General features: G+C 41.5%; 1 protein-coding gene across 12 annotated transcripts in view; it reads left to right on the forward strand.

The window, feature by feature from the left end:
- LOC108620656 (leucine-rich repeat flightless-interacting protein 2) overlaps positions 1-27507 on the forward strand; it is a 110997-nt gene that overhangs the window by 54325 nt on the left and 29165 nt on the right. For all 12 annotated transcript variants that reach the window (XM_089474780.1, XM_089474778.1, XM_089474779.1 and 9 more), the window contains 4 exons: positions 21883-22170; positions 26445-26808; positions 26861-27019; positions 27071-27255. In XM_089474780.1, coding sequence (XP_089330906.1) covers positions 21883-22170; positions 26445-26808; positions 26861-27019; positions 27071-27255 — 996 coding nt within the window. The remainder of the gene's footprint in view (positions 1-21882; positions 22171-26444; positions 26809-26860; positions 27020-27070; positions 27256-27507) is intronic.

A 27507-nucleotide genomic window follows, 5' to 3' on the forward strand; every position in this document is an offset into this window, starting at 1 on the left:
CCCGATCTTTTTTTATCGATAAAAACCTTATCGGAAACCAGTTATAAAATTATATCTTCTACACCTTTATTGCTAGAGTCTCCAAATTTTGAATGTATACTTATATGCAATTTATACAATTTCGGGTTTTGTTAAAATTTACCCCCTTAAATTCACCCCCTCACCCTCACTTTTGTAAAAAGCGTATTTCAAATACTAGAGACTTGTGCTTTGGCAATCATGTAACATGTATATCCATGTTATAATCATAATCTGAAAGTTTCATAAAGATCGTACGTCCACAAAAAAAGTTATTAAGCAATTAAGTTCTCATAGTAAGCGCGTGTGTGTGCGTGTGTGTGTGTGTGTGTGTGTGTGTGTGTGTGTGTGTGTGTGTGTGTGTGTGTGTGTGTGTGTGTGTGTGTGTGTGTGTGTGTGTGTGTGTGTGTGTGTGTGTGTGTGTGTGTGTGTGTGTGTGTGTGTGTGTGTGTGTGTGTGTGTGTGTGTGTGTGTATGTGTGTGTATGTATGCCTGTGTGTGTGTGTGTGTGTGTGTGTGCGTGTTTCTTGTGTAAGCTGAAAGACGCGAAAAATTATTGAAATAGCTAACACTCCAAGGGTTCAGGGGATCTCGTAGTCGAGCAGTCTCGACTAGAGCTTTCTTACTTGTTTTTATGATGATTTGGATACTAAGGCTGATTGGATGTAATTATTGTTGGATACTGTATCTATTAGAATATATAAAATGTTGTCATTGTTAACTCGGCTTTCAAAATAGGAAAGTGCATAATTTCTTATTTTAAACAAGTATGAAGAGTCTAGAAGTGACCGCTCGACTAGGAGATACCCTGAACCCTCCAATCTGATATTCTAATCACTGTGCACTTTTTTTCGGCTTCCATACATACACACGCACGTTTTAGAACGCGCTATCTGTGCAATAAGCAGCGACTGCGCTTGGGCTGCGCTGCAGTGTGGGCAACATTATAAGAATTTATTTGTTGAATAATTTAATTTCTAGACGTACAATCTCAATGAAACTTTCAGAACATAATCATAATGTTCGAATGTATGTACATTCCAAAGCACACGTCTCTAGTACTTGAAATACGCCTTTTACAAAGGTGATGGTGAGGGGGTGGATATAGGGGTGGGGGGTAAACTACAACAAAAATCGAAATTATATAAAATACATAATTATATAATAATACATAAGTCTACATATAAAATTTGCAAGCTCTAGCTCTAGAGGTGTAGGAGATATAATTAAATAACTAGCGTTCGATAAGGTTTTTGATTGATAATAAAATATCGGGAGTAGTTATCGATATTTAGAGAAAAACTTGATATGCGCGTGATATACACGGACCTGGGAAAAAAGTCTCAAGCTCTTATATCTTCTGAGATCGACGCGTTCATACATACGGACGGACGGACGGACGGACAGAGAGGCGGACAGGGACAAATCGACTTAGCTCGTCGCCCTGATCAAGAATATATATACTTTGTGGGGTCTGCCACGCCTCCTTCTGCCTGTTACATACTTTTAACAAAACCATTATACCCTGATTTCCCATTTTCAATGGGTTCAGGGTATAAAAATGAAGATCTGATCTCGGTTTGTCCGTCGTTAGCAACTGTTTGTTGAGTTTGTTCGTAGTCCTGTTGTTGGGAGATGTCGTCTGTTGTGTGTCATTAGTCGTTTGATTTTTCCGATGCCGAATATGTAATTGACCTGCGGAGTTTGTACGGTTGAACCAATTTCCATTGGTACTGGATTTTGAAGGTGTTTTGGACCAGTAGGTGGCCGAATTGGCATACAGGTCTGAAGAGACATAGGCATGGTTTGGTACTGCTGTCGGTTCATCTGTTAGTTTTCCTGAGGTCTAAAGTAGGTTGTCTGATTGGGTCTTTAGTGGACATTGGATATGAAGTGTGGTTGAAACATGGTAAGGCGCGACTGTTGTTGGGCATTACCGTATTGGTAGTGTTGCTGTGCGTAATTGTATTGGTTCTGAGTCGGTCTCTGTGGCGGGCTTTCTGGCATCCGTTCTGTTCTGAAGATCGGGGGTTGCGGTTTATTACTTACCTGAAAGGCAACTTAACTCTGATTTTCAAGTTTCAAACACAGATGCAATGCTTGGGACAGGTCGGTTCTCTCTTTTACTTCTTGGAGTCTGGAGAAGTCACCTCGTAGATCTCTTATAAATTTGTTGAGTATTTTCTGATACTTAGATCATCCCATAACACCTATTTTGTTTAGTATGAATGACAGATGATTAGAAATTGAAGAATGAAATTCTTCCAAAGATTGCGATCCTTGTCTTAAGGCTTACATCTGGTAGTGTGTATATGTCTCTCTTGTCTATAGTCATTCACGAAAGTGAAATGAGTATATTGGTTTTGTGTAATGTCCGTATGAACGCAGTTTGTTTCGGCGCTACCGCAGCAAGAAACTTGAAAACACATATTCGTATATATCTCCGATTTATAGTGTTAGAATTCTCGCAATCCGGCCACTATGGGCGTGGCAAATCGAAAAATGCATTTTCCGATATAATATATATTTCTGCTATATTTTGGGCAGTATAGATGCTACAGATCTGCATTGATCGCTGCAACTATATAAAATTTTATGTATTTGACATGTTCATGCTTGAAAATCCCAGGAGGGGCGGGGCAAATCGGCCAAAACAGTATTTTCTACAGTATTAGAGCTAAACTTAGCTATTAAATTGCTGATGGGACGTGAATGACTATTCTGCAGTTGGTAACGCCCAACTTCAACGTTCTTACATTTTTAAATCATATCATACCAAATCAGACTATCAGAATAAGAGGATATACAACGGTCTACAATCTTTCCAAGAACTAAATTCTGCCTGGTTTCCTGAAAATTGTTTTAGTCCTTTCACTATATCAGGTACTTTATCTATGTAGTTAATTCAGTGTATTTGGTCCGGATTGATGGTAACGTCAGTGTAGTTGAATGGATTACTGATGGATTGTGTCGTGATATTATTTTGGTTCTCAAATCCAATGCTATTTATAATTTCTTTTATTTGTTCGATTGTTATATTGGGAGCTCTAGCAGCTGCTGGAGGATTGCGTAGGACTGAAGGTCCAACTAAATTAGTCATCTTTATTTAATTTTGATAATTCGGTTTTATATATTCTAAAAATATTTTATGTTATTTTAATTTATTTATTTCTTTTTTGTATGTATTTATTATACCCTGAACCCATTTTCAATGGGAAATCAGGGTATAATGGTTTTGTTGAAATGTATGTAACAGGCAGAAGGAGGCGTCGCAGACCCCACAAAATATACATATTCTGGATCAGGGCGACGAGTTGAGTCGATTTGGCCCTGTCCGTCTGTCTATCCGTCCGTATGTATAAACGCGTCGATTTCAGAAGATATAAGAACTAGAACTAGATATAAGAAGATATAAGAACTACAACGCGGATATCGAGTTTATCATTAAAAATCGATAACTCATCCCGATCTTTTTTATCGATAAAAACCCTTATCGAAAATCAATTATAAAATTATATCTCCTACATATTTAAAGCTACAGTCTTCAAATTTTAAATGTATAGTGATATGCATTTTATACAATTTCGGTTTTTATTAAAATTTACTCCCATCCTCTATATCCTCCCCCTCACCTTCACCTTTGTAAAAGGCGTATTTCAAATACATGCATATTCATATTATATTCATAATCTGAAAGTTTCATGAAGATCGTATGTCCACAAAAAAAGTTATTAAACAATTAAGTTCTAATATTAAGTGCACACTGCCGCCCATGCCCATGTTTATGCGTGGGTGCTTGTGTGTGTATGTGTTTGTGTATGTATGTGTATGTATGTATGTGTGTGTGTGTATGCGTTTGTGTGTGTGTTTTTTTTTTATATTCATTTATTGACAAAATTATATAATAAATTGCAAGTTGCGTGGTGGCTAGGATAGCGCGCGGTGCTTGCGGGACGGCCGTAAAGCATTGCTTCGCAAGCACTATGCGCTACCTTAGCCTGGGACAGCTCGTCTTCTCAGTCGCTCGACTCTGCGGAGCTCCATCATCACCGTGGCCGCGAAGGTGCTTGTTAGTTCCCAAGCTTCTTCCGATTCCAGCATGGCGTTGACTAAGTTGTCCGCTCTGATGGAGCGGCCCACTGCCTCTTCCAGACGACGCCTCTCCTCCAGGAACCGTCCACATTCGAAAAGAATGTGGTTGGCGTCTTCCACATGCCCTCGCTCGCACCAGGGGCACTCGTCAGATTCCTCGTGGCCAAAGCGCTTCAAATAGCTCCGAAAGCATCCATGACCCGAGAGGATCTGCGTAAGGTAGAAGTTAACCTCGCCATGGTTGCGGTTAACCCATGGTTCAAGCTCCGGGATGAGCTTGTGCGTCCACCGCCCTTTAGCTGAGCTATTCCACCTTCTTTGCCATCGTGCGATGCTGTTCGCCCTGACAGCGTTGGGTCGCGTAGGCCCGTGCGAATTCCGCTCCACGGCTTCGGCGACCAAATACTCCAGTGGCACCATACCGGCTATGACGAGCGCCGCGTCATCGGAGATAGTCCTGAAAGCGCAGCTGACTCTGATTGGGCTCAGCCTGTAAATCGCGCAAATGCCTCGGCTGTAGCTCGGCGTTGCCATCGCTCTTGCCCATATTGGCGCAGCATAGAGGATGACAGACCTAATGACGCTCATTAGGAGGAGACGTCGTTGCTGTTTAGGTCCCCGCGTGTTAAGCATGATTCTCGAGAGAGCTCTACAAGAATCAGCTGCCTTTTTATGCACATACTCTAAGTACTCGCGGAAAGTTAATCTTGTGTCTATCATGACACCAAGATATCTTATCGCGCTCTTTGACGCAATGGTGACGCTGCCGATCTTTATATTGGCAGTTTCCACTCTTTTGCGACTGCTGACTAGTACAACTTCGGTCTTGTGTGCCGCTAGCTCGAGCCCAGCTCCTGTCAACCAGCTTCGTATGCGATTGATACTTTCGCTGCACATATCCTCTGTATCTTTGAGCTCCTTTCCTATGGCTACGACAGCTACATCATCAGCAAAGCCAATGGTGTTCGCGCCTGCTGGTAGTTCCAAGCGCAGTACGCCGTCGTACATGATGTTCCATAGGAGAGGCCCCAGCACTGAGCCTTGGGGTACTCCAGCTGACACTGTATGAGTTTGGGGACCCTCACTCGTGTTGTATACCAGTGTTCTTCCTCTGAAGTAGCTCTTTATTATCTCTCTTAGATATTTAGGGATATTATATTGTGACAGCGCATTCAGTATCATATCCCAACCAGCTGTGTTGAAGGCATTCCTTACATCCAGGGTCGCGATGATGCAGTATTCCTTCGTCCCGTGCCTCCATCTGGTGCCTTGAATAGCGGGAGTGGCCAGACCAACAACTTTGTTAAGCGCGTCCGTTGTTGACCGGGCCTTCCGGAATCCAAATTGTTTTGGTGACAGGCCTCCGGCGCTTGCAATCGCAGTCTCCAGCCTAGAGCAGATCAGTTTCTCAAACACCTTTCCCATGGTGTCTAAGAGACAGATCGGTCTGTACGAAGATGGCTCATCTGGTGGTTTGCCAGCCTTGGGTAGCAATACCAGATTCTGGGCTTTCCATTTTGCCGGGAACGTCTCTTGGATCAGGCATTCGTTAAATAATTCGGCGAACGTACTTGGGTGCGAGGCGAGGGCTAGCTTTAGCGCACGATTTGGGATCCCGTCCGGCCCTGGAGCTGTGTTGGTTCTAAGACCTCGGAGAACTACTGATATTTCTTCCTCTGTAACTAAAACAATTTCAGGGCTCGTTGAGCCCTGATCAGCAGACTCGGACTCAGGGGCGTGAATGGAGCTTAAACTTTCTGGAAAGAGTGTTTCCACAATCGATTTAAGCTCCAGACGATCCGTAGGCTGCACCTCTCTACCTGCGTATAGTCTTTTAACTACTATCTTATATGCCCTGCCCCAAGGGTCATATTCGGCTGAGTCGCACAACTGTAAAAAACATTCTCTTTTGCTTGCCCGAATGGCCTTCTTCAGCTGTCTTCTAGCTGCCTGGTAAGCTAACTGTTTCTCAAAAAACGTTGACCTACCGTGAGCCCGTTGGTAGCTTCTTCTCGCCTGGATGCATTTGCGACGAATGTCACCTATTTGCGTATTCCACCAATACGTAGGCTCATGTTGTCGCGTGAACTGCTTGCGGCGTAACATGCTGCTATTGCAGGCACTCTGTATTTGGGCTACCATTTGGCATGCTCTGGCCTCAGCATTAGCAATTGTACCCAGAGACCGAATGGCCTCTGAAAAGACCGCGGGATTAAAAGTATCTAGCCGATACAACTCCCTCCACAATGTTGACGCCCTGGCAGGTGGCTCACCTATTGTGAACAGAAGTGCCGTATGATCGCTGCCTGTATAGCTATCGCAATGGCTCCATGTTGCTCCCCGAAAGAGGGATGAAGTGACAAAAGTAATGTCGATAACAGACCCGTATCCCGCCCGACTGAAGGTGTACTCATGGCCAGTGTTGAGCAGTGCAACATCTAGTGTCGCGAAGATCTCCAGTAGGATATGACCTCTGGCATTTGTTGTGGGGCTACCCCATTCCAGCGCCCAGGAGCTAAAATCTCCAGCTATAATGGCCTTCCGACCCCTAGCATCCTCGGCAAGCTCGTCGAGCACCGTCGTGAATTCACTGAGCTGCATGCTGGGGGCAAGATAGCAACTGTAAAGCCGTAAGCTACCATATCGGCCACGTACGAACCCATTGAATGACTTAACATTCGAAAGTACGTTCGTTGAGTTGCCGCATACCCACAACGCAGCTTTGCCATTAACGTCTGTTGACCATGTCCCAGGGCAGCTGGTTCTACAGTGGTGAGGCTCACTGAGAAAAGCTACATCTATACATTCTTCCCTAATGGTCTGCTCTAGAAGATCTTGGGCAGCAACACAATGATTTAAGTTAAGCTGCAAAAACCTTAACATTTCATTTTACGAGCAGCTTCACGGTAAGATGGGCACTTGAAGCTGCCTGCTGAATGGTCCGTCTGCTTTTCACCTTTCCGGATACAGAGGCTGCATTTTGGTGGCTTGGTGCATGCTTTGGCACTGTGACCCATCTCCCCACACCTGAAACAGGCGCCCTTTAAGTCACAGTCGCTGCCGCAGTTTGCTGCCATATGACCGTAATCGAGGCACTTGAAACAGCGTTTAGGCTGTTCCACGGCTCGGATACGGCATACTACCCATCCTATTCTAATTTTGGACAGCTCGAGCAGAGTTTTAGCTATCCCAATTGGAAGAGCAACCGTAGCTCTTTTCTGTCCACCAAAAGCTGGCCGAAGCGATTTAATAGCTTCAATAGGGAGTGAGCTATCCTTCAACTCCACCCTAATTGCCTCCAAGTACTCCTCTTTGCTTGCTAACTCATCTAGGTCGCGAATCTCAATTTGAGCCGATTCGGTAAGTGTTTTAACTACCGCTCGGTCTCCCAAGGCCTTGCCTACAGCTTCGTGAAGAGCCTCAGCGCTATGCTCTGGCTTCCTACTCAGTTGCAATAAAAGGTCCCCCTTAGCTGTCTTCCTAATGCCTTGAACGTCGCTGCTCAGATGCTTCAAATTTGGGTCGCTTTTAACTACACGAAGCATGTCCGCATAGCTGTAACCCCCTACGCCTGAAATCGCAATCGCGTCAGTCCTGGGACGTTTTTGCATAGGCTTTCGCCCTTTGACGACTGTCCAGCTGCTCTGATTTGTCTGTCGAGCGGCCTGGTTTGAAGTTTCAGCTGTAGCCCGTAGAGCAATTGGTTCTTTTGGGTTTGCTGCACTTCTATTGGGCCTCGGCTTTTTTGAGGGTGTTTTCCTCATTTCGGAGGCAACTTCCCTCGACCGCTTGGGAGTATTGCTACCTACTGTAGCACTAATGCTCGCTGCCTTAAAGTTTTCGCCTACTTTTTTGAGTGGCGTGGTCTGCACCTCACAGTTTTTAACCGAACGGTTGCAGAACGCTTCGGCCGTCTTGTGAAGGCTGACCAGCCTAGCCAGCTCCTCTCTCATTAAGGCATTTATATGCCGCTGACCCCCAAATAAGGCAGACAAACCCTCTAGTGTAGCTCCTATTTGAGCTAACGCTTCTTTTAGTGACTTGGGTGCCTGGCACTCAGCCACTGGAGCCTGATTAGAAGTCGACGGCTGCGCCAACGCCCTCTGTTGTTGCTGCGGCGATCGCTGCAACGAGGAACGACGCGCAAAAGCTTGCAGCTCGTCCTCCATCATGGCATCCATTTCTGCTCCGACTACCACGGCGTGAAGCCTGTAGTGGGCAATGGCTACTAATATAATCTGAGTTTACAACCCGCAGTAACTTAAACTCAACTTGACTACAGCGAGAGCCCGAAAGTATGCACTACTTTTAATAACTGCAACTTCACTCCAGCAGCTAGGTTGCTGTCTTTGCTAAGGCATAGCAACTCACCAACGTTAGTGAGCAGCTGATTGCCCGATGCAATTTCCAGCACTACTAACAGCTGTTAGAGTGAATGCACCTGATTTTTATTATTGCGCAAGTGTGACGCCTAAAGTAAGTAAATTTACGCGCCCACAAAAGACAAGGAAAGGAAAGAAGCCCTGACGCCAAAACAATGACGCTATCGCCCCCCCCCCCCCCCCCCCCATCTCTTGCACCACCGAATTATACCGCTTGGGAATTCCACGAACCGCCGCGCAGTAAGTCTCTGGTAGTTTTTTTGAGGTAGTTTTGTTGAGGTACGCCGCGCCCACAGCAAACACGTTGACTTCAGTTCTTTCCACTTTCGCAGGGGAAAACACAGTTCAAGCTATTGTCTACGATGGATCACGATGACATCGACCGCACTCCGTGAAAACGCAACTCGAACTTCTGTATGCGTGTGTGTGTGCGTGTGTGTGTGTGTGTGTGTGTGTTTTTTTTTTTTTTTTATATTCATTTATTGACAAAATTATACAAATTGCAAGATGCGTGGTGGCTAGGATAGCGCGCGGTGCTTGCGGGACGGCCGTAAAGCATTGCTTCGCAAGCACTATGCGCTACCTTAGCCTGGGACAGCTCGTCGTCTCGATCGCTCGACTCTGCGGAGCTCCATCATCACCGTGGCCGCGAAGGTGCTTGTTAGTTCCCAAGCTTCCTCCGATTCCAGCATGGCGTTGACTAAGTTGTCCGCTCTGATGGAGCGGCCCACTGCCTCTTCCAGACGACGCCTCTCCTCCAGAAACCGTCCACATTCGAAAAGAATGTGGTTGGCGTCTTCCACATGCCCTCGCTCGCACCAGGGGCACTCGTCAGATTCCTCGTGGCCAAAGCGCTTCAAATAGCTCCGAAAGCATCCATGACCCGAGAGGATCTGCGTAAGGTAGAAGTTGACCTCGCCATGTTTGCGGTTAACCCATGGTTCAAGCTCCGGGATGAGCTTGTGCGTCCACCGCCCTTTAGCTGAGCTATTCCACCTTCTTTGCCATCGTGCGATGCTGTTCGCCCTGACAGCGTTGAGTCGCGTAGGCCCGTGCGAATTCCGCTCCACGGCTTCGGCGACCAAATACTCCAGTGGCACCATACCGGCTATGACGAGCGCCGCGTCATCGGAGATAGTCCTGAAAGCGCAGCTGACTCTGATTGCGCTCAGCCTGTAGATCGCGCAAATGCCTCGGCTGTAGCTCGGCGTTGCCATCGCTCTTGCCCATATTGGCGCAGCATAGAGGATGACAGACCTAATGACGCTCATTAGGAGGAGACGTCGTTGCTGTTTAGGTCCCCGCGTGTTAAGCATGATTCTCGAGAGAGCTCTACAAGAATCAGCTGCCTTTTTATGCACATATTCTAAGTGCTCGCGGAAAGTTAATCTTGTGTCTATCATGACACCAAGATATTTTATCGCCCTCTTTGACGCAATGGTGACGCTGCCGATCTTTATATTGGCAGTTTCCACTCTTTTGCGACTGCTGACTAGTACAACTTCGGTCTTGTGTGCCGCAAGCTCGAGCCCAGCTCCTGTCAACCAGCTTCGTATGCGATTGATACTTTCGCTGCACATATCCTCTGTATCTTTGAGCTCCTTTCCTATGGCTACGACAGCTACATCATCAGCAAAGCCAATGGTGTGCGCGCCTGCTGGTAGTTCCAAACGCAGTACGCCGTCGTACATGATGTTCCATAGGAGAGGCCCCAGCACTGAGCCTTGGGGTACTCCAGCTGACACTGTATGAGTTTGGGGACCCTCACTCGTGTTGTATACCAGTGTTCTTCCTCTGAAGTAGCTCTTTATTATCTCTCTTAGATATTTAGGGATATTATATTGTGACAGCGCATTCAGTATCATATCCCAACTAGCTGTGTTGAAGGCATTCCTTACATCCAGGGTCGCGATGATACAGTATTCCTTCGTCCCGTGCCTCCATCTGGTACCTTGAATAGCGGAAGTGGCCAGACCAACAACTTTGTTAAGCGCGTCCGTTGTTGACCGGGCCTTCCGGAATCCAAATTGGTTTGGTGACAGGCCTCCGGCGCTTGCAATCGCAGTCTCCAGCCTAGAGCAGATCAGTTTCTCAAACACCTTTCCCATGGTGTCTAAGAGACAGATCGGTCTGTACGAAGATGGCTCATCTGGTGGTTTGCCAGCCTTGGGTAGCAATACCAGATTCTGGGCTTTCCATTTTGCCGGGAACGTCTCTTGGATCAGGCATTCGTTAAATAATTCGGCGAACGTACTTGGGTGCAAGGCGAGGGCTAGCTTTAGCGCACGATTTGGGATCCCGTCCGGCCCTGGAGCTGTGTTGGTTCTAAGACCTCGGAGAACTACTGATATTTCTTCCTCTGTAACTAAAACAATTTCAGGGCTCGTTGAGCCCTGATCAGCAGACTCGGACTCAGGGGCGTGAATGGAGCTTAAACTTTCTGGAAAGAGTGTTTCCACAATCGATTTAAGCTCCAGACGATCCGTAGGCTGCACCTGTCTACCTGCGTATAGTCTTTTAACTACTATCTTATATGCCCTGCCCCAAGGGTCATATTCGGCTGAGTCGCACAACTGTAAAAAACATTCTCTTTTGCTTGCCCGAGTGGCCTTCTTCAGCTGTCTTCTAGCTGCCTGGTAAGCTAACTGTTTCTCAAAAAACGTTGACCTACCGCGAGCCCGTTGGTAGCTTCTTCTCGCCTGGATGCATTTGCGACGAATGTCACCTATTTGCGTATTCCACCAATACGTAGGATCATGTTGTCGCGTGAACTGCTTGCGACGTAACATGCTGCTATTGCAGGCACACTGTATTTGGGCTACCATTTGGCATGCTCTGGCCTCAGCATTACCAATTGTACCTAGAGACTGAATGGCCTCTGAAAAGACCGCGGGATCAAAAGTATCTAGCCGATACGACTCCCTCCACAATGTTGACGCCCTGGCAGGTGGCTCACCTATTGTGAACAAAAGTGCCGTATGATCGCTGCCTGTATAGCTATCGCAATGGCTCCATGTTGCTCCCCGAAAGAGGGAAGAAGTGACAAAAGTAATGTCGATAACAGACCCGTATCCCGCCCGACTGAAGGTGTACTCATGGCCAGTGTTGAGCAGTGCAACATCTAGTGTCGCGAAGATCTCCAGTAGGATACGACCTCTGGCATTTGTTGTTGGGCTACCCCATTCTAGCGCCCAGGAGTTAAAATCTCCAGCTATAATGGCCTTCCGACCCCTGGCATCCTCAGCAAGCTCGTCGAGCACCGTCGTGAATTCACTGAGCTGCATGCTGGGGGCCAGATAGCAACTGTAAAGCCACAAGCTACCATATCGGCCACGTACGAACCCATTGAATGACTTAACATTCGAAAGTACGTTCGTTGAGTTGCCGCATACCCACAACGCAGCTTTGCCATTGACGTCTGTTGACCATGTCCTAGGGCAGCTGGTTCTACAGTGGTGAGGCTCACTGAGAAAAGCTACATCTATACATTTTTCCCTAATGGTCTGCTCTAGAAGATCTTGGGCAGCAACACAATGATTTAAGTTAAGCTGCAAAAACCTTAACATTTCATTTTACGAGCAGCTTCACGGTAAGATGGGCACTTGAAGCTGCCTGCTGAATGGTCCGTCTGCTTTTCACCTTTCCGGATACAGAGGCTACATTTTGGTGGCTTGGTGCATGCTTTGGCACTGTGACCCATCTCTCCACACCTGAAACAGGCGCCCTTTAAGTCACAGTCGCTGCCGCAGTTTGCTGCCATATGACCGTAATCGAGGCACTTGAAACAGCGTTTAGGCTGCTCCACGGCTCGGATACGGCAAACTACCCATCCTATTCTAATTTTGGACAGCTCGAGCAGAGTTTTAGCTTTCCCAATTGGAAGAGCAACCGTAGCTCTTTGCTGTCCACCGAAAGCTGGCCGAAGCGATTTGATAGCCTCGATGGGGAGTGAGCTATCCTTCAACTCCACCCTAACTGCCTCCAAGATCTCCTCTTTGGTCGCTAACTCATCTAGATCGCGAATCTCAACTTGCGCCGATTCGGTAAGTGTTTTAACTACCGCTCGGTCTCCCAAGGCCTTGCCTACAGCTTCGTGCAGAGCCTCAGCGCTATGCTCCGGCTTCCTACTCAGTTGCAGTAAAAGGTCCCCCTTAGCTGTCTTCCTAATGCCTTGAACGTCGCTGCTCAGATGCTTCAAATTTGGGTCGTTTTTAACTACACGAAGCATGTCCGCATAGCTGCAACCCCCTACGCCTGAAATCGCAATCGCGTCAGTCCTGGGACGTTTTTGCATAGGCTTTCGCCCTTTGACGACTGTCCAGCTGCTCTGGTTTGTCTGTCGGGCGGCCTGGTTTGAAGTTTTAGATTCAGCTGTAGCCCGTAGAGCCATTGGTTCTTTTGGGTTCGCTGCACTTCTATTGGGCCTCGGCTTTTTTGAGGGAGTTTTCCTCTGTTCGGAGGCAACTTCCCTCGACCGCTTGGGAGTATTGCTACCTACTGTAGCACTAATGCTCGCTGCCTTAAAGTTTTCGCCTACTTTTTTGAGTGGCGTGGTCTGCACCTCACAGTTTTTAACCGAACGGTTGCAGAACGCTTCGGCCGTCTTGTGAAGGCTGACCAGCCTAGCCAGCTCCTCTCTCATTAAGGCATTTATATGCCGCTGACCCCCAAATAAGGCAGACAAACCCTCTAGTGTAGCTCCTATTTGAGCTAACGCTTCTTTTAGTGACTTGGGTGCCTGGCACTCAGCCACTGGAGCCTGGATAGAAGTCGACGGCTGCGCCAACACCCTCTGTTGTTGCTGCGGCGATCGCTGCAACGAGGAACGACGCGCAAAAGCTTGCAGCTCGTCCTCCATCATGGCATCCATTTCTGCTCCGACTACCACGGCGTGAAGCCTGTAGTGGGCAATGGCTACTACTATAATCTGAGTTTACAACCCGCAGTAACTTAAACTCAACTTGACTACAGCGAGAGCCCGAAAGTATGCACTACTTTTAATAACTGCAACTTCACTCCAGCAGCTAGGTTGCTGTCTTTGCTAAGGCTTAGCAACTCACCAACGTTAGTGAGCAGCTGATTGCCCGATGCAATTTCCAGCACTACTAACAGCTGTGTGTGTGTGCGTGTGTGTGTGTGTGTGTGTGTGTGTGTGTGTGTGTGTGTGTGTGTGTGTGTGTGTGTGTGTGTGTGTGTGTGGGTGTGTGTGTGAGCAGTCTCGACTAGAGCTTTCTTACTTGTTCATTTTGTTTTCTTTTCTTAACACGATTTCATTATCTTAACAAGTAAGAAAATTCTAGTCGAGAGTGCTCGACTAGATACTACCCTGAACCCAACAAATAAAAATGCTCATTTAGTATGGCTGAAATTTCAATTTCGATGTATTTAAAAATATAAATAAAATACCAAACTAATTTAATAAAATATAAAAATATTTTGAAACAATTAAAAAAAATTAACATCAGTTGCATCGATCGGGATTTGAACCGCGACTTCTCGATCGAGCGCCATGCAGCTAACACACTACGCCACGTCACTCCTGATAGTGGTGCTGGCAAAACTCAAATAGATTCACTGCTGCAGCGCCATCTACCAAAACTAAACGAAACTAACTGCTGATGTGACTCTAAGAATCTGCTAGAATAACCAAACTATTAAAAACGCACATAAAGTATAGTTAAAATTTCAATTTCGGTGTATTTAAAAATATAAATTAAATAGAAAACTCATTTATGAAAATATAAAAATATTTTGAAACAATTAAAAAAAACTAACATCAGTTGCATCGATCGGGATTCGAACCGCGACTTCTCGATCAAGCGTCATGCAGCTAACACACTAGGCCACCCCACTTCTGCTAATGGTGCTGGCAAAACTCAAATAGATTCACTGCTGCTGCGCCATCTACCAAACTAAACGAAACTAACAGCTGATGTGATGTTTTTGTTGTAGCTGCTGCATGTGCGTTTGTTAATTGGCCAAATATTTGATTATTTTTTATTAATTTTTGACTGAACGGAATTTAATGAAACTTTCAGCATATGATCTACATATTATATTGAATATTTGAAAAATTAAAAAAAAAAAGAAAAATCATTCACAATTAGCTATAGTGGCATCTGATTTAAACTTGAATGTTTTTACTCGATAAAAACATAACGGGATGATTTATCGAATTTTAAAAGCAAACTCGACGTCCGCGCTGTATATACGGTCATTTAAAAAAAAAATTCAAGTCTCTAGCTCTTATATCTTCGGAAATCGACGCGTTCAAACATACGGACAGACGGACAGACGGACGGACGGACAGACGGACAGACAGACAGACGGACAGGGCCAAATCGACTCAGCTCGTCGCCCTGATCAAGAATATATATACTTTGTGGGGTCTGCCACGCCTCCTTCTGCCTGTTACATACATTTCAACAAAACCATTATACCCTGATTTCCCATTGAAAATGGGTTCAGGGTATAATTAGCTTACATAATTAGCATACATACATTCTGCGGATTGGCGACTCCTCTATGGTTTATGTGTTTTGGCCTTTATACTCTTAATCCATTGAAAATGGAAAATAATAGTAAAAATAATAGTTTTTTGAAAAGTAGAGCTGAGTAGATTTGGCCCTGTCCGTCCGTCTGTATGAGCAAGCCGATCCCAAAGGATATAAGAGCTAGAGAGCTAAATTGTATTGCATGCATACTTGTGTATCATATCATATTTATTCGATAAGTCATCAGATATCTTTTTTATCAAGAATAATCGATAAAATGATTTGGTTTTTTCAGTCTAATTTGACCACTTTTAGACCTGGAGACTTCAGATTTACTGTGTATATACATTTGATGAATATAGAGATTTTGTAATTTACATATTTCGCCCCCAATTTGTAAACAAGTAAGAACGTTGCAGTCGGGCGATACCGATTGCAGAATACTCATTCACAGCCCAAAAGCTGTCAACCAGAGTATATAGTGCAATTTTCAAGTCTAGTGCGCAACATAAAACAGGGAATGATCCCATTAAGATTGGAAAATCATCGATAGCTATTGCTATCAACATTGCATCATTGCAGCTGGGTTCATCAAATTACATAGATTTGAATTTTATTATATATTTATATCCATATATTGGATACCGGCTTCAAGTTGGCAGCAGATCAGCGCGATTTTCCTATATATATGCACACACTCATCGTCTATTCTATGCGTACAGACAGAAGCGCGCCTTTTCGCACATTCTTAGAATTTCGATTGATTTCTAGATTTTCTAGCCGTTACTGTTGTTTTTTCAGATGACGCTTTGTTATTAAGTTATTCTGTTTTAGCAACTGGCTGATTAAGCAAAGCAGTAGCGCGGGTGCTGAGGGTGACGTATATTATGTTAGAGTAGGGGAGGCTCGAAACCACTTCGATGATATATATATATATTTTTTTTTTCTTCATACATATTTTGTTTTTTATAAAGTAGATATTTTATTGGGAAGATGCGAGCTTGAATGAATGGAACTTAATACATTTCTTTTTCTTAGTGGAATAATTTTATAAGTTTTAATTTGTGTCTTCTAAAATAGCCCTTAAATACATATACACATAAATGCATAATCTAGCATATTCTAAGAATCTCAGCTGCTATTAATTTTTCTTTGCATTGTTTTTGAATTTCCAGCCGCTGCACTGGCTTTTCTTTGCTATATGGCGTCATAACAATAATGTGATTTCGTTTTAACTACTGTTGTTCGAAACGACGCGGTGGTGCTTTGGGCTGAAACGCCGGCGATCTTTATTTTAGTTATTTTGACATGAGCATGCTATTCGGCTTGGGTGTTAGTTCAAATCCCGCGGAAAACTCTTTTTTTGTAAATTGCAAATTTATGTTATTATATTATTAGCTTCTTTTATATTTTTTAAATTTCATAAAAATGTTTCCTTCCGTATTATGAATATCAGGCTTATTTATATGTGCAAACACATAAATAGTTGGCTGAGGCATATGAGGTGAAAAAACATGCAATGATCAGGATTCCTCTGATCTATTTGCTGATTTTTTTCAATCCACTTATTCTTCTGCTGATCTCTACAGCAACTCATATCCTTATTCTCTTCCTGAATATGTATCTATAAATACTCCCAAAGTTACTGCATCCTCTCTGGCTGGCCATTAGGACATTGAAATCATCTTTCTCTCCTGGTGCTGATAATATTCCTAGTTGTGTGATTAAAGAGTGCAGTGTTTCTCTTCAGTCACAATTACTAAAATTGTTTAACTTGTCCTTGGATACTTCTGTGTTCCCTTCAATTTGGAAAGAATCTTTCATCATTCCCTTATATAAACAAGTAAGAAAGCTCTAGTCGAGACTGCTCGACTACGAGATCCCCTGAACCCTTGGAGCAATAGATATTTCAACAATTTTTCGCGTCTTTCAGCTTACATAAGAAACACGACACGAACTGCGAACTGCGACACACATACACACACACATGAATACACACATAAACGCATACACACACACATACACACACACACACACACACACACACACACACACATATACACAAACATTTACATACATATACACACACAAGCATAAACACGCATGGGCGGCAGTGTGCGCTTACTATGAGAACTTAATTGCTTAATAACTTTTGTGGACATACGATCTTCATGAAATTTCCAGATTATGATTATAACATGAATATGCATGTAATTGCCAAAGCACAAGTCTCTAGTATTTGAAATACGCTTTTTACAAAAGTGAGGATGAGGGGGTGAATTTAAGGGTGGATGGGTAAATTTTAACAAAAACCGAAATTGTATAAATTGCATATAAGCATACATTAAAAATTTGGAGACTCTAGCAATAAAGGTGTAGAAGATATAATTTTATAACTGGTTTTCGATAAGGTTTTTAATCGATAAAAAAAGATCGGGATTGGTTATCGATTTTTAATGATAAACTTGATATGCGCGCTGTAATTACGGACATTTAAAAAAAAATTGAAGTCTCTAGCTCTTATATCTTCTGAAATCGACGCGTTCATACATACGGACAGACGGACAGACGGACGGACGGACAGACGGACACACGGACAGACAGACGGACAGGACCAAATCAACTCAGCTCGTCGCCCTGATCAAGAATATATATACTTTGTGGGGTCTGCCACGCCTCCTTCTGCCTGTTACATACATTTCAACAAAACCATTATACCCTGATTTCCCATTGAAAATGGGTTCAGGGTATAAAAAGGTGGAAGATCTGGTATTTCCAATTATAGAGGCATTGCCAAATTATCTGCTATTCCGAAGTTATTTGAGAAAATAATAACGTCGGCCTTGCAGCATTTTTGCAAATCGATTATTCAACCATCTCAACATGGTTTTGTTCAAAATCGAACAACATCCTCTAATTTACTTGAGTTTACTTCGCTCGTTAATGACAGCTTTGGTAAAAAAATGCAAACTGATGTTATTTATACTGACTTCAGTAAAGCATTTGACTCTGTACATCATCACATATTAATTCTTAAGCTTGAACGCTTAGGATTTTCTCCTAGACTTGTGTCTTGGATTTCTTCCTATTTAATGGGTAGAACCCAAAGAGTCTTGCAGAGAACAGCTATGTCTAAAAAGATCTTTGTATCGTCTGGTGAACCTCAGGGTAGCCATTTGGGTCCATTGCTCTTTTCCCTTTTCATAAATGACCTTCCTAGCTGTATCCCATATTCTACTATATTTATGTATTCTGATGATGTTAAACTTTGCCTTCCATACTCCAATGGTCATCATCACCTTCAAGATGACCTTAATGCATTTCAACTTTGGTGTGTGGCAAACCAGCTGGACTTAAATTGTTCAAAGTGGATGACAATGACCTTCAGTCGTACCGTTCCTCTAATTGCTGATTATAAAATTAGCAACACTTCCCTAAGACGCATCTATACAGTCAAAGATCTTGGTGTGCTCTTTGACTGTAAACTTAACTTCAATATTCATATTTCTACCATCGTTAATGAAGCCAAAAGTGTGCTCGGCTTTATTAAACGTTGGTCTAAGGAATTTAAAGACCCTCTTACCACCAAGCGATTATTTACTTCGCTTGTGCGTCCTATCTTAGAGTACTGCTCTGTCGTATGGTCTCCGCAACATAAACTGTATCAGGATCGTATCGAATCGGTCCAAAAACAGTTTCTTCTCTTTGCCTTAAGAGACCTTAGATGGGACAGTAATTTACGATTACCGTCTTATCATAGTAGGCTCCAGCTAATTGATCTTCCATCGCTAACCAATCGCAGAACAATTTTAGGAATTGTTTTTCTGCATAAATTGATTAGTGGTGATATTGATTCGTCCTCTTTGTTGGGCCGTCTAAATTTTTTGGTTCCGTCCCGAGCAACTAGACACTATTGTCCGCTTCATTTACCTGTGTGCACTAGGGATTATTCTTTGCACAGTGCGTTTCATGTTCTTTGTGTTAATTTTAATAAATATTATCACGTTTTTTCCTTAGAGCTCTCTCCTCCTAAAATAAAAAGTGTACTATCAGCTTATCTTAGGGAAATCACTTACAATGCCCAGGCATAGGCATTGGAATACGTTTTTGCTGCTAATGTTGTGTTAGTGATTTCTCAATTCTATTCTTATACTCTATTTTTGGCTCTTCCCTTACTCTTTTCTTTTTATTATTTCTTATTCTTTTTATTAACTTTTCTTGCAACTTCTTTTATTACCGTCCTTTTTCTTTTTCTATATTTTATCTCTTCTAATTTTATTCTTTTTTTCTTTTTTTTATTATTGATTTTTTTTAACTCCTTTTATTTATTTATTTATTTTTTATTATTATTATTATTTTTTTATTTTTTATTATTATTTTAAGAATTATTTTAATTATGCTAGACATTGTTAATAACCTACATTTTAATATTTTATTTTTTTAAGTTTTCTTACTAACACTTTCTTTTCATACCTTCAATAGTATCACTGACCATATTTGGCTGTGAGACGTGGGGAAAACCCGCCGGACTGGCAAATAAAATACCCCCATCGGGTTGGTGTTACTATTGAAATTATATCGTGTACTTTGTATAGGCTTTTTTAAATTAAAATTGACTCTCGTTTTTGTCAATAGCTATAAGAAATAAATAAATAAATGTGGCAATTCGGGCACTAAAAATGCCGATTGCCTCGCCCCTAGTAACCGTAGACTCCTCATTTTTGGTCAGTTCTTAGAAGGAGCCAACTGGTAACCTAAATGCAAAATTTGAATTTGTGAAAATTAATTTGAAAAATGTGAAAATTACAGGGTGTTTTTCGATATGCCACGCCCCTAAAGAGGCGTTAAAATTATTTTTGGGGCATCTCTAGAGGAGGCTACCAGTAACTCAACTATTTAAATTTGACGCTGCTAGTTCTTAAATTGTAGGAGATATAAACTTTTGCGGTTTGCCACACCCCCTATGGGCGGAGATATATCCGCCATAGCTCATGACCTTGGGTGGTCGACGCGGTCCTACACACCAAATTCAGCTTTCTAGCTCTTCAACTAAAATTATTTCTGGTATATCGGTATATACATTTTCCGATTTGCCACGCCCCTAGTGGGCGGATCGGGAGAATTTTAACACTTTATAAATCGGAGATATACACGAGTATGTGTTCCAAATTTCAAGTCTCTAGCTTCAATAGCGCCGAAATACAATGCGTACGGACAGACGGACGGGCGGACAGACGGACTGACGGACGCACAGCAAGACGGACATTGCACAAAACCAAGATACTCATTTCACTTTCGTGAATGAGCATAAAAACTTGTTTCAAGTAGTAAAGAATGTACACATACATATTCTAACCATATGATCTCGCTCTGAAAGTTTTATAAAGATTGTCTGTCTACAAAAGAAATTATTCAACAAAAAAAGTCTCATAATCATAGCTCTCAAATGAGTGTACATACTTTTTCGTTGTCTGCGAATAAGTGTCTTTCACACACACAAGAAAAAAGACTCAGACAGCAACTGCTTTTGTTGTGTCTGGCTTAGCTCTCTCGCGCTCTGAGCGAGGCAGTTATTTCTGTTTTCGTTTATAGGTAATGTATGGGTATGTATGTTTAGTGGCTTGAAAAGCGTGCTCGAACGGTGTGGCATCTTAGTTACACTATAGCAACAGAGTGGCAACTTCGTTTTAAAGACGAATGCAGTTATTACAAGGCGTTGATGGAACAAGACGTATAATGACAAGCTTTGAGAAGACAGTGAGAGAAGACAGATGTACACGCTGGTGATTGGAAGTCAAGCTCTAAAGTTGTTTAAGTTCTCAATACTCTGTTAATTTCAATTACAAATACTCAATCTAAATAATAAATACATAATTATATACAAAATAATTGTTACATGTATGTATTTACATGCATACGAAGGCAAAGTTAATTTCTGTTGAGTTTTTTAGTCAAACTGTCTTTGAGAGTCTTTGCGTGGGCGAAAATCGTATTACTCTTTACGCGACACTCATTTAAGAGGCTTCACACGAATAAGTTAATGCGAAGCGCTTGACAGAAACCGATTCAAAACAAAAGAAAACAAGTAAGAAGACTCTAGTCGAGACTGCTCGACTATGAGATACCCTGAACCCTCTAATCTGATATTCTAATCAGTCTGCACTTTTTTTCGACACACATACATACACACGCACGTATTAGAACGCACTCTGATAACTGCGCAGTAAGCAGCGACTGCGCTTGGGCTGCGCTGCAGTGTGGGAAACATTATCAGGATTTATTTGTTGAATAATTTAATTTCTAGACGTACAATCTTAATGAAACTTTCAGAGCGTAATTATATGGTGAAAATGTATGTACATTCCAAAGCAGAAGTCTCTAGTACTTGAAATACGCCGTGTAAAAGGTGAGGGTGAGGGGGTGGATATCGAAATTGTATAAAATACATATAAGTATACATATAAAATTTGGAAGCTCTAGCTCTAAAGGTATAGGAGATATAATTAAATAACTAGCTTTCAATAAGGTTTTTGATCGATAATAAAATATCGGGAGTAGTTATCGATTTATAGAGAAAAACGCGCGTGATATACACGGACCTAGGAAAAAAAATTTCAAGTCTCTAGCTCTTATATCTTCTGAAATCGACGCGTTCATACATACGGACGGACGGACGGACAGACAGACAGACGGACAGGGACAAATCGACTTAGCTCGTCGCCCTGATCAAGAATATATATACTTTGTGGGGTCTGCCACGCCTCCTTCTGCCTGTTACATACTTTTAACAAAACCTGATTCCCCATGGGTTCAGGATATAAAAAAAAATTCAGCACCCATTAAAATTTATTCGAAGCTCACAAGGTAAATTTTTAATTATATTTTCTTTAACGCAGGCTGAAGCTCGACTAGCCGCTCGACGTTTGGCTCGCGCTGAAGCTCGGGATATACGTATGCGTGAATTAGAGCGGCAACAAAAAGAGTTAGAGCAAAATGCTGATCGTGCATTTGATATGCAATGTACGAGTGGAAACGTCATTACGGACCCACTTTCAGCACATTCTGTACGCCACGCTTATAGCGGCTTTATTAACTTATCGCGTGCAACTACGTCACGACGTAGTAGTGAAGATTCATTAGAGGATGAGACTCGCAGCTTGCGTGATATTAAACACGAACTTAAAGTAAGTATATATATACATATCATTATATATTACATACAATTACCTGATAATCGTAAAGCGAATTCGCCAATGAAAAGGTCATTATTGTGAATCCTCTGACAGATTACTGGATCTAGATTATTGTGTGGTATTCGTACCTACACTTGACTGGCAGCTTGTTGCTGTTTAGCGACATCGTCTAAGGCTTTTGTTCAATTGTAACGCACTTGGATAAGGCTGCATTTATGTTGTAATATCCTGGTTCCATTATGACGTTCTGTTTTTGATTGGAGCAGTCCTTGCTCATCGCTTTTACTAGATGTTGTATGGACATATCTTTTCTGAAACATATATTTCCTGTGTCACTCTCTTTTTCAGATTTTTGTTTATTATATCAGATATTTGTGTCGCGTTTTTAACTTACAGAAACAATTTAATTTCTTGTTATTATAGTCACTGCCCAATTTTCATGTTAATCCTTCATTTAATTTGCCGCATTCACGGTTTCTGTATATACCGTTTTACTTGAGAAAAGTACTCACTGTGAGTTTGAAGCGGGCTCTTTATATAATTTCGCTTTCTGTTTTCTGACGATTTTCGTACTTTAGATCTAGCGTCAAGCCATATTTTTCGCGTAAATAGATTCCAAGCGAAATTCCACAATGTATTAAACAATTGTAAATCTGGCCAATACCACAGATTGCATCTTTAGTTGTTCCATGATCTATTTTGATTATTAATTATTTTATTAAAATAAATTATCCTAGTTTGTCCTTTCTTGTAAAAGTAATTTTTCTTGTATTATTGATCTTGTTCGTCTGTCTAACTGCACCGTCTGTGTTCCATGTCATAAGAGCTAGGGCTTTCTTTCTGGGTCCCAGTATGGAACACGCAGATAGAGTTTGATTAATAATTGATTACTATTTTTGGTTTAATATTATCGACAGAAAGCTTTATAAAATGCAGTTATAAAGTTATATATTGTATATTTGTTTTTATATCCAAAGCCCATAGAAAACGAAAAATTTGTATTAATATTATGTTTTATTTGCGTTTGAAGTTGAAAAATAAACAAGAAGGCTCCAGTCGAGACTGCTCGACTGGGAGATGCCCTGAACCCTCTAAGCTGATATTCTACTTATTCTGCACTTCTTTTATGCACACATGCATACACATGCATTCACACGCACGTATATCACGCGCTCTGCTGACTGCGCAGTTAGTAGTAGTAGTAGTAGTTAGTAGTAGCGACTGCGCTCGGGCTGCGCTGCAGTGTGGGAATATTATGAGAATTTATTTGCCGTTGGTCTGCCTTGTGAAGTGAGCACACGCATACATACATTTGTGTATGTGTATGCTTGTATTGGATGGCAAGCTAATTGTCTCTGGATTTAGTAGTTTGTAAATTTTGTATGATTTGAATCGTAGGGTGACTATCAAATGGGCCATTATGACTTAATTAGAAATTTTTGACAATAATGAGTAAAGCTTGAGTATAATATGACATGTGTATTTCATATATTGCAAAGCATTTAATAAAGTTAGTAGTGTTTTACGATAATTTTTTCGGTTAAAAATGTGTATAAAATAATTTTAATAATATATAATTATTTACGGATATAAACACATTTATAAACATGATTAGCAATAATAATACATAAATGTACTTATGTACATACATATGTATGTTCATACATAGTACATCTGTGTAAAGTGGTTATGACAGTCCGTAAGACCGACCAAATGCAAATGCTGGGCTTTAAAATTGCTACAAGCAGCAAGAGTAACGCACGCAGGTCACAAATGCTCATACATGTGGCAAGGGACTACAAGTGTGTGTGTGCATGCCCGTCGCGAGATCATATTCTTTATGCGCCTCAACGCATTCATACCCTTCCCATAAATATATATCGAAACGCTAACATTTTGTTTGCATAAATGTCGCAAACGATTTTAAGATTTCGGTATACTCTTTACTCAAAAGGAAAGAGCTGGGACCGTCGTGAAGAAATTTCAATTTTTGTGCGTTGCTGAGCTTCATGATTTGAGAGCCCACAGAGAGAGAGAGAGAGAGAGAGAGTTAGAGAGAGAGAGAGGGAGAGTAAGACAAAAAACGCAAAGCGCATGCATGACCATTTCGTTTGCGTGCTTAGAGCGCACTGATTTCGTCGTGCTATCTTTCATTACCCGAGCCAGCCAATACCAAGCCGAGCGAATACGAAGTTGGCCGGGACCTGCCACACAGATTTTGCGGCGTGGAATAACGTTGCTCTACATGTCTAGTCTATGTGTTCTCTGGTCAGTGCTATTACCTTTATATACAACACAAATTTGAGGTCCAGGTCTAAAAATGTTCAAATTAGGTTAAAAAAACAAAGTAGATTTTTTGATTATTCTCGATAAAAAAGATATCGGATGAGTTATCGAAAAAATATGATGAATACGCGTGCCAAATTGCATGGTCTCTAGCTCTTATATCGTCTGAGATCCTTTTGCTCATACGGACGGACAGACGGACAGGGCTTTATAGACTCAGCGTCGTCCTGATCAAGAATATATACCTTATGGGGTCTGCGATGATTCCTTCTGTCTGTTACATACTTTTCACAGGGTATAAAAAGCGGATATTAATGACTCAAGACTCTTGTTCTTTGATAAATATATTGGTTTTGAGCAGTGTTCGTTTTAACAACTCAAACCTATACTGATGTGATGAATATACATATATACGGCTGCGTGGCAACTGTTTATATCGCATAAAGTATTTGAGCTAAAAACGACAAAATGCAAAAGTTGACTTTCTAAGAGCCTCTTTGGAGGCGGGACACTACAAAATAAAATTTTAAACTTTCGTTAACTTAGACGCCTTTTAAGAATTTACCGGAAATTGCATTTTTACGTCACTTGGTGGCCGAACATAGGATTCGAATATGTTTCCCATAAATTCATAGATCGCATGAAATGTGAATCGGACGGTGTGGAGAATAATTCCTAGTCAGGCACTCCGACTGAAGTTTTCTGTTGTTGGTTTTTTATACCCTGAACCCATTTTCAATGGGAAATCAGGGTATAATGGTTTTGTTGAAATGTATGTAACAGGCAGAAGGAGGCGTGGCAGACCCCACAAAGTATATATATTCTTGATCAGGGCGACGAGCTGAGTCGATTTGGCCCTGTCCGTCTGTCTGTCTGTCCGTCTGTCCGTCTGTCGAACGCGTCGATTTCCGAAGATATAAGAGCTAGAGACTTGAATTTTTTTTTAAAATGACCGTATATACAGCGCGGACGTCGAGTTTGCTTTTAAAATTCGAAAAATCATCCCGTTATGTTTTTATCGAGTAAAAACATTCAAGTTCAAATCAGATGCCTCTATAGCTAATTGTGAATGATTTTTCTTTTTTTTAAATTTCTCAAATATTCAATATAATATGTAGATCATATGCTGAAAGTTTCATTAAATTCCGTTCAGTCAAAAATTAATAAAAAATAATCAAATATTTGGCCAATTAACAAACGCACGTGCAGCAGCTACAACAAAAACATCACATCAGCTGTTAGTTTCGTTTAGTTTTGGTAGATGGCGCAGCAGCAGTGAATCTATTAGAGTTTTGCCAGCGCCACTAGCAGGAGTGGGGTGGCCTAGTGTGTTAGCTGTATGACGCTCGATCAAGAAGTCGCGGTTCGAATCCCGATCGGTGCAACACTGATGTTAATTTTTTTTAATTGTTTCAAAATATTTTTATATTTTCATAAATGCGCTTTCTATTTAATTTATATTTTTAAATACACCGAAATTGAAAATTTAACTATACTTTATGTGCGTTTTTAATAGTTTGGTTATACTAGCAGATTCTTAGAATCACATCAGCAGTTAGTTTCGTTTAGTTTTGGTAGATGGCGCTGCAGCAGTGAATCTATTTGAGTTTTGCCAGCACCACTAGCAGGAGTGAGGTGGCCTAGTGTGTTAGCAGCATGACGCTCGATCGAGGAGTCGCGGTTCGAATCCCGATCGATGCAACTTATGTTATGTTAATTTTTTTTAATTGTTTCAAAATATTTTTATATTTTATTAAATGAGTTTGGTATTTTATTTATATTTTTAAATACATCGAAATTGAAATTTCAGCCATACTAAATGAGCATTTTTATTTGTTGGGTTCAGGGTAGTATCTAGTCGAGCACTCTCGACTAGAATTTTCTTACTTGTTTTATTTATTTTTATTTTTTTATTGTCATAAATCGAAACTGAATGATAATTAATTTATTATATTTTTGTGTGTTTTTTTTTTCTCCAGGAAGTCGAGGAACGTTTTCGAAAAGCTATGATAACGAATGCCCAACTTGACAACGATCGTTCATCACAGACTTATGAGGTTAAATTACTTAAAGATAAAAGTGAAGCATTGCAAGAATCTCTTGCTCAATTGCAACGTGAATTTAAAAACAAACTTCGCGATTGCAGCGCCCTTAAGCGCAGCTTAGATCGCACAACCCTAGAATTAAACCTGGTGCAAGGCCAGCTAAGTGAGCGTGATACACTAATAGAAGAACACGGTCTTGTTATTGTTGCTATTGAAAATAGTGATGGCAGCGATGCGAAGCGTGCTCTAGTCACCGTTGAAAACGCCAATGTATTGGCATCTGTTCAAGGTTCTCTTGGTAAGTATAACTGATTAAAAGTTACAATATACGACAAAATATATATTTTCAGACGTTCGAATTAAAAAGTTTACTGATGAAAAACTGCGACTTCTTAATGAAATGCAAAAGCTCCGTGAACAGCTGGACGCTCTTAAAACTGAAGGAAGACCAGCTCGAGGCAGTCTAATAAGTGACTCTTTAGGGTTAGATGATGACTATGATGCTCAGAGTAAGTTAAGAAAAAGAAAAAAAGAAACAAATTATGACTTTTTTCATACAGGAGAATCAAATAAAATCATATCCGACTATAAATATAAACTACAGAAAGCTGAACAGGAAATTGCCAGTCTGCAGGCAAACCTAGCGCGCTCAGAGACTCAAGTTATACGTTACAAAAGTACGGCTGAAGCTGCCGAAAAATCTGAAGCTGAACTTAAAATAGAAAGACGTAAGCTTCAACGTGAGGTACGAAAAAATACGTTAACTATCAAGTATTACAGAGAAGCGTACGTTTAAGTATCGTTGGTCTAAGTTTTTGTACTTCTAATCCATCCTAATCCATATACAATATATATATATATATATATATATATATTATTACAATAAAAAGATAATTACACATGGTTACTTACCTAAAAATAATGCTCCCATTCTTCATTCAGTTGAGACTTCAATTATTATTTAACTTGTGTGAGATAATTATTAATTTGCTTAAAA

The sequence above is a fragment of the Drosophila arizonae genome, chromosome X, assembly GCF_054131065.1.
Source record: "Drosophila arizonae isolate 15081-1271.41 chromosome X, UAZ_ARI_1.0, whole genome shotgun sequence".
NCBI classification, from domain to species: Eukaryota; Metazoa; Arthropoda; class Insecta; order Diptera; family Drosophilidae; genus Drosophila; species Drosophila arizonae.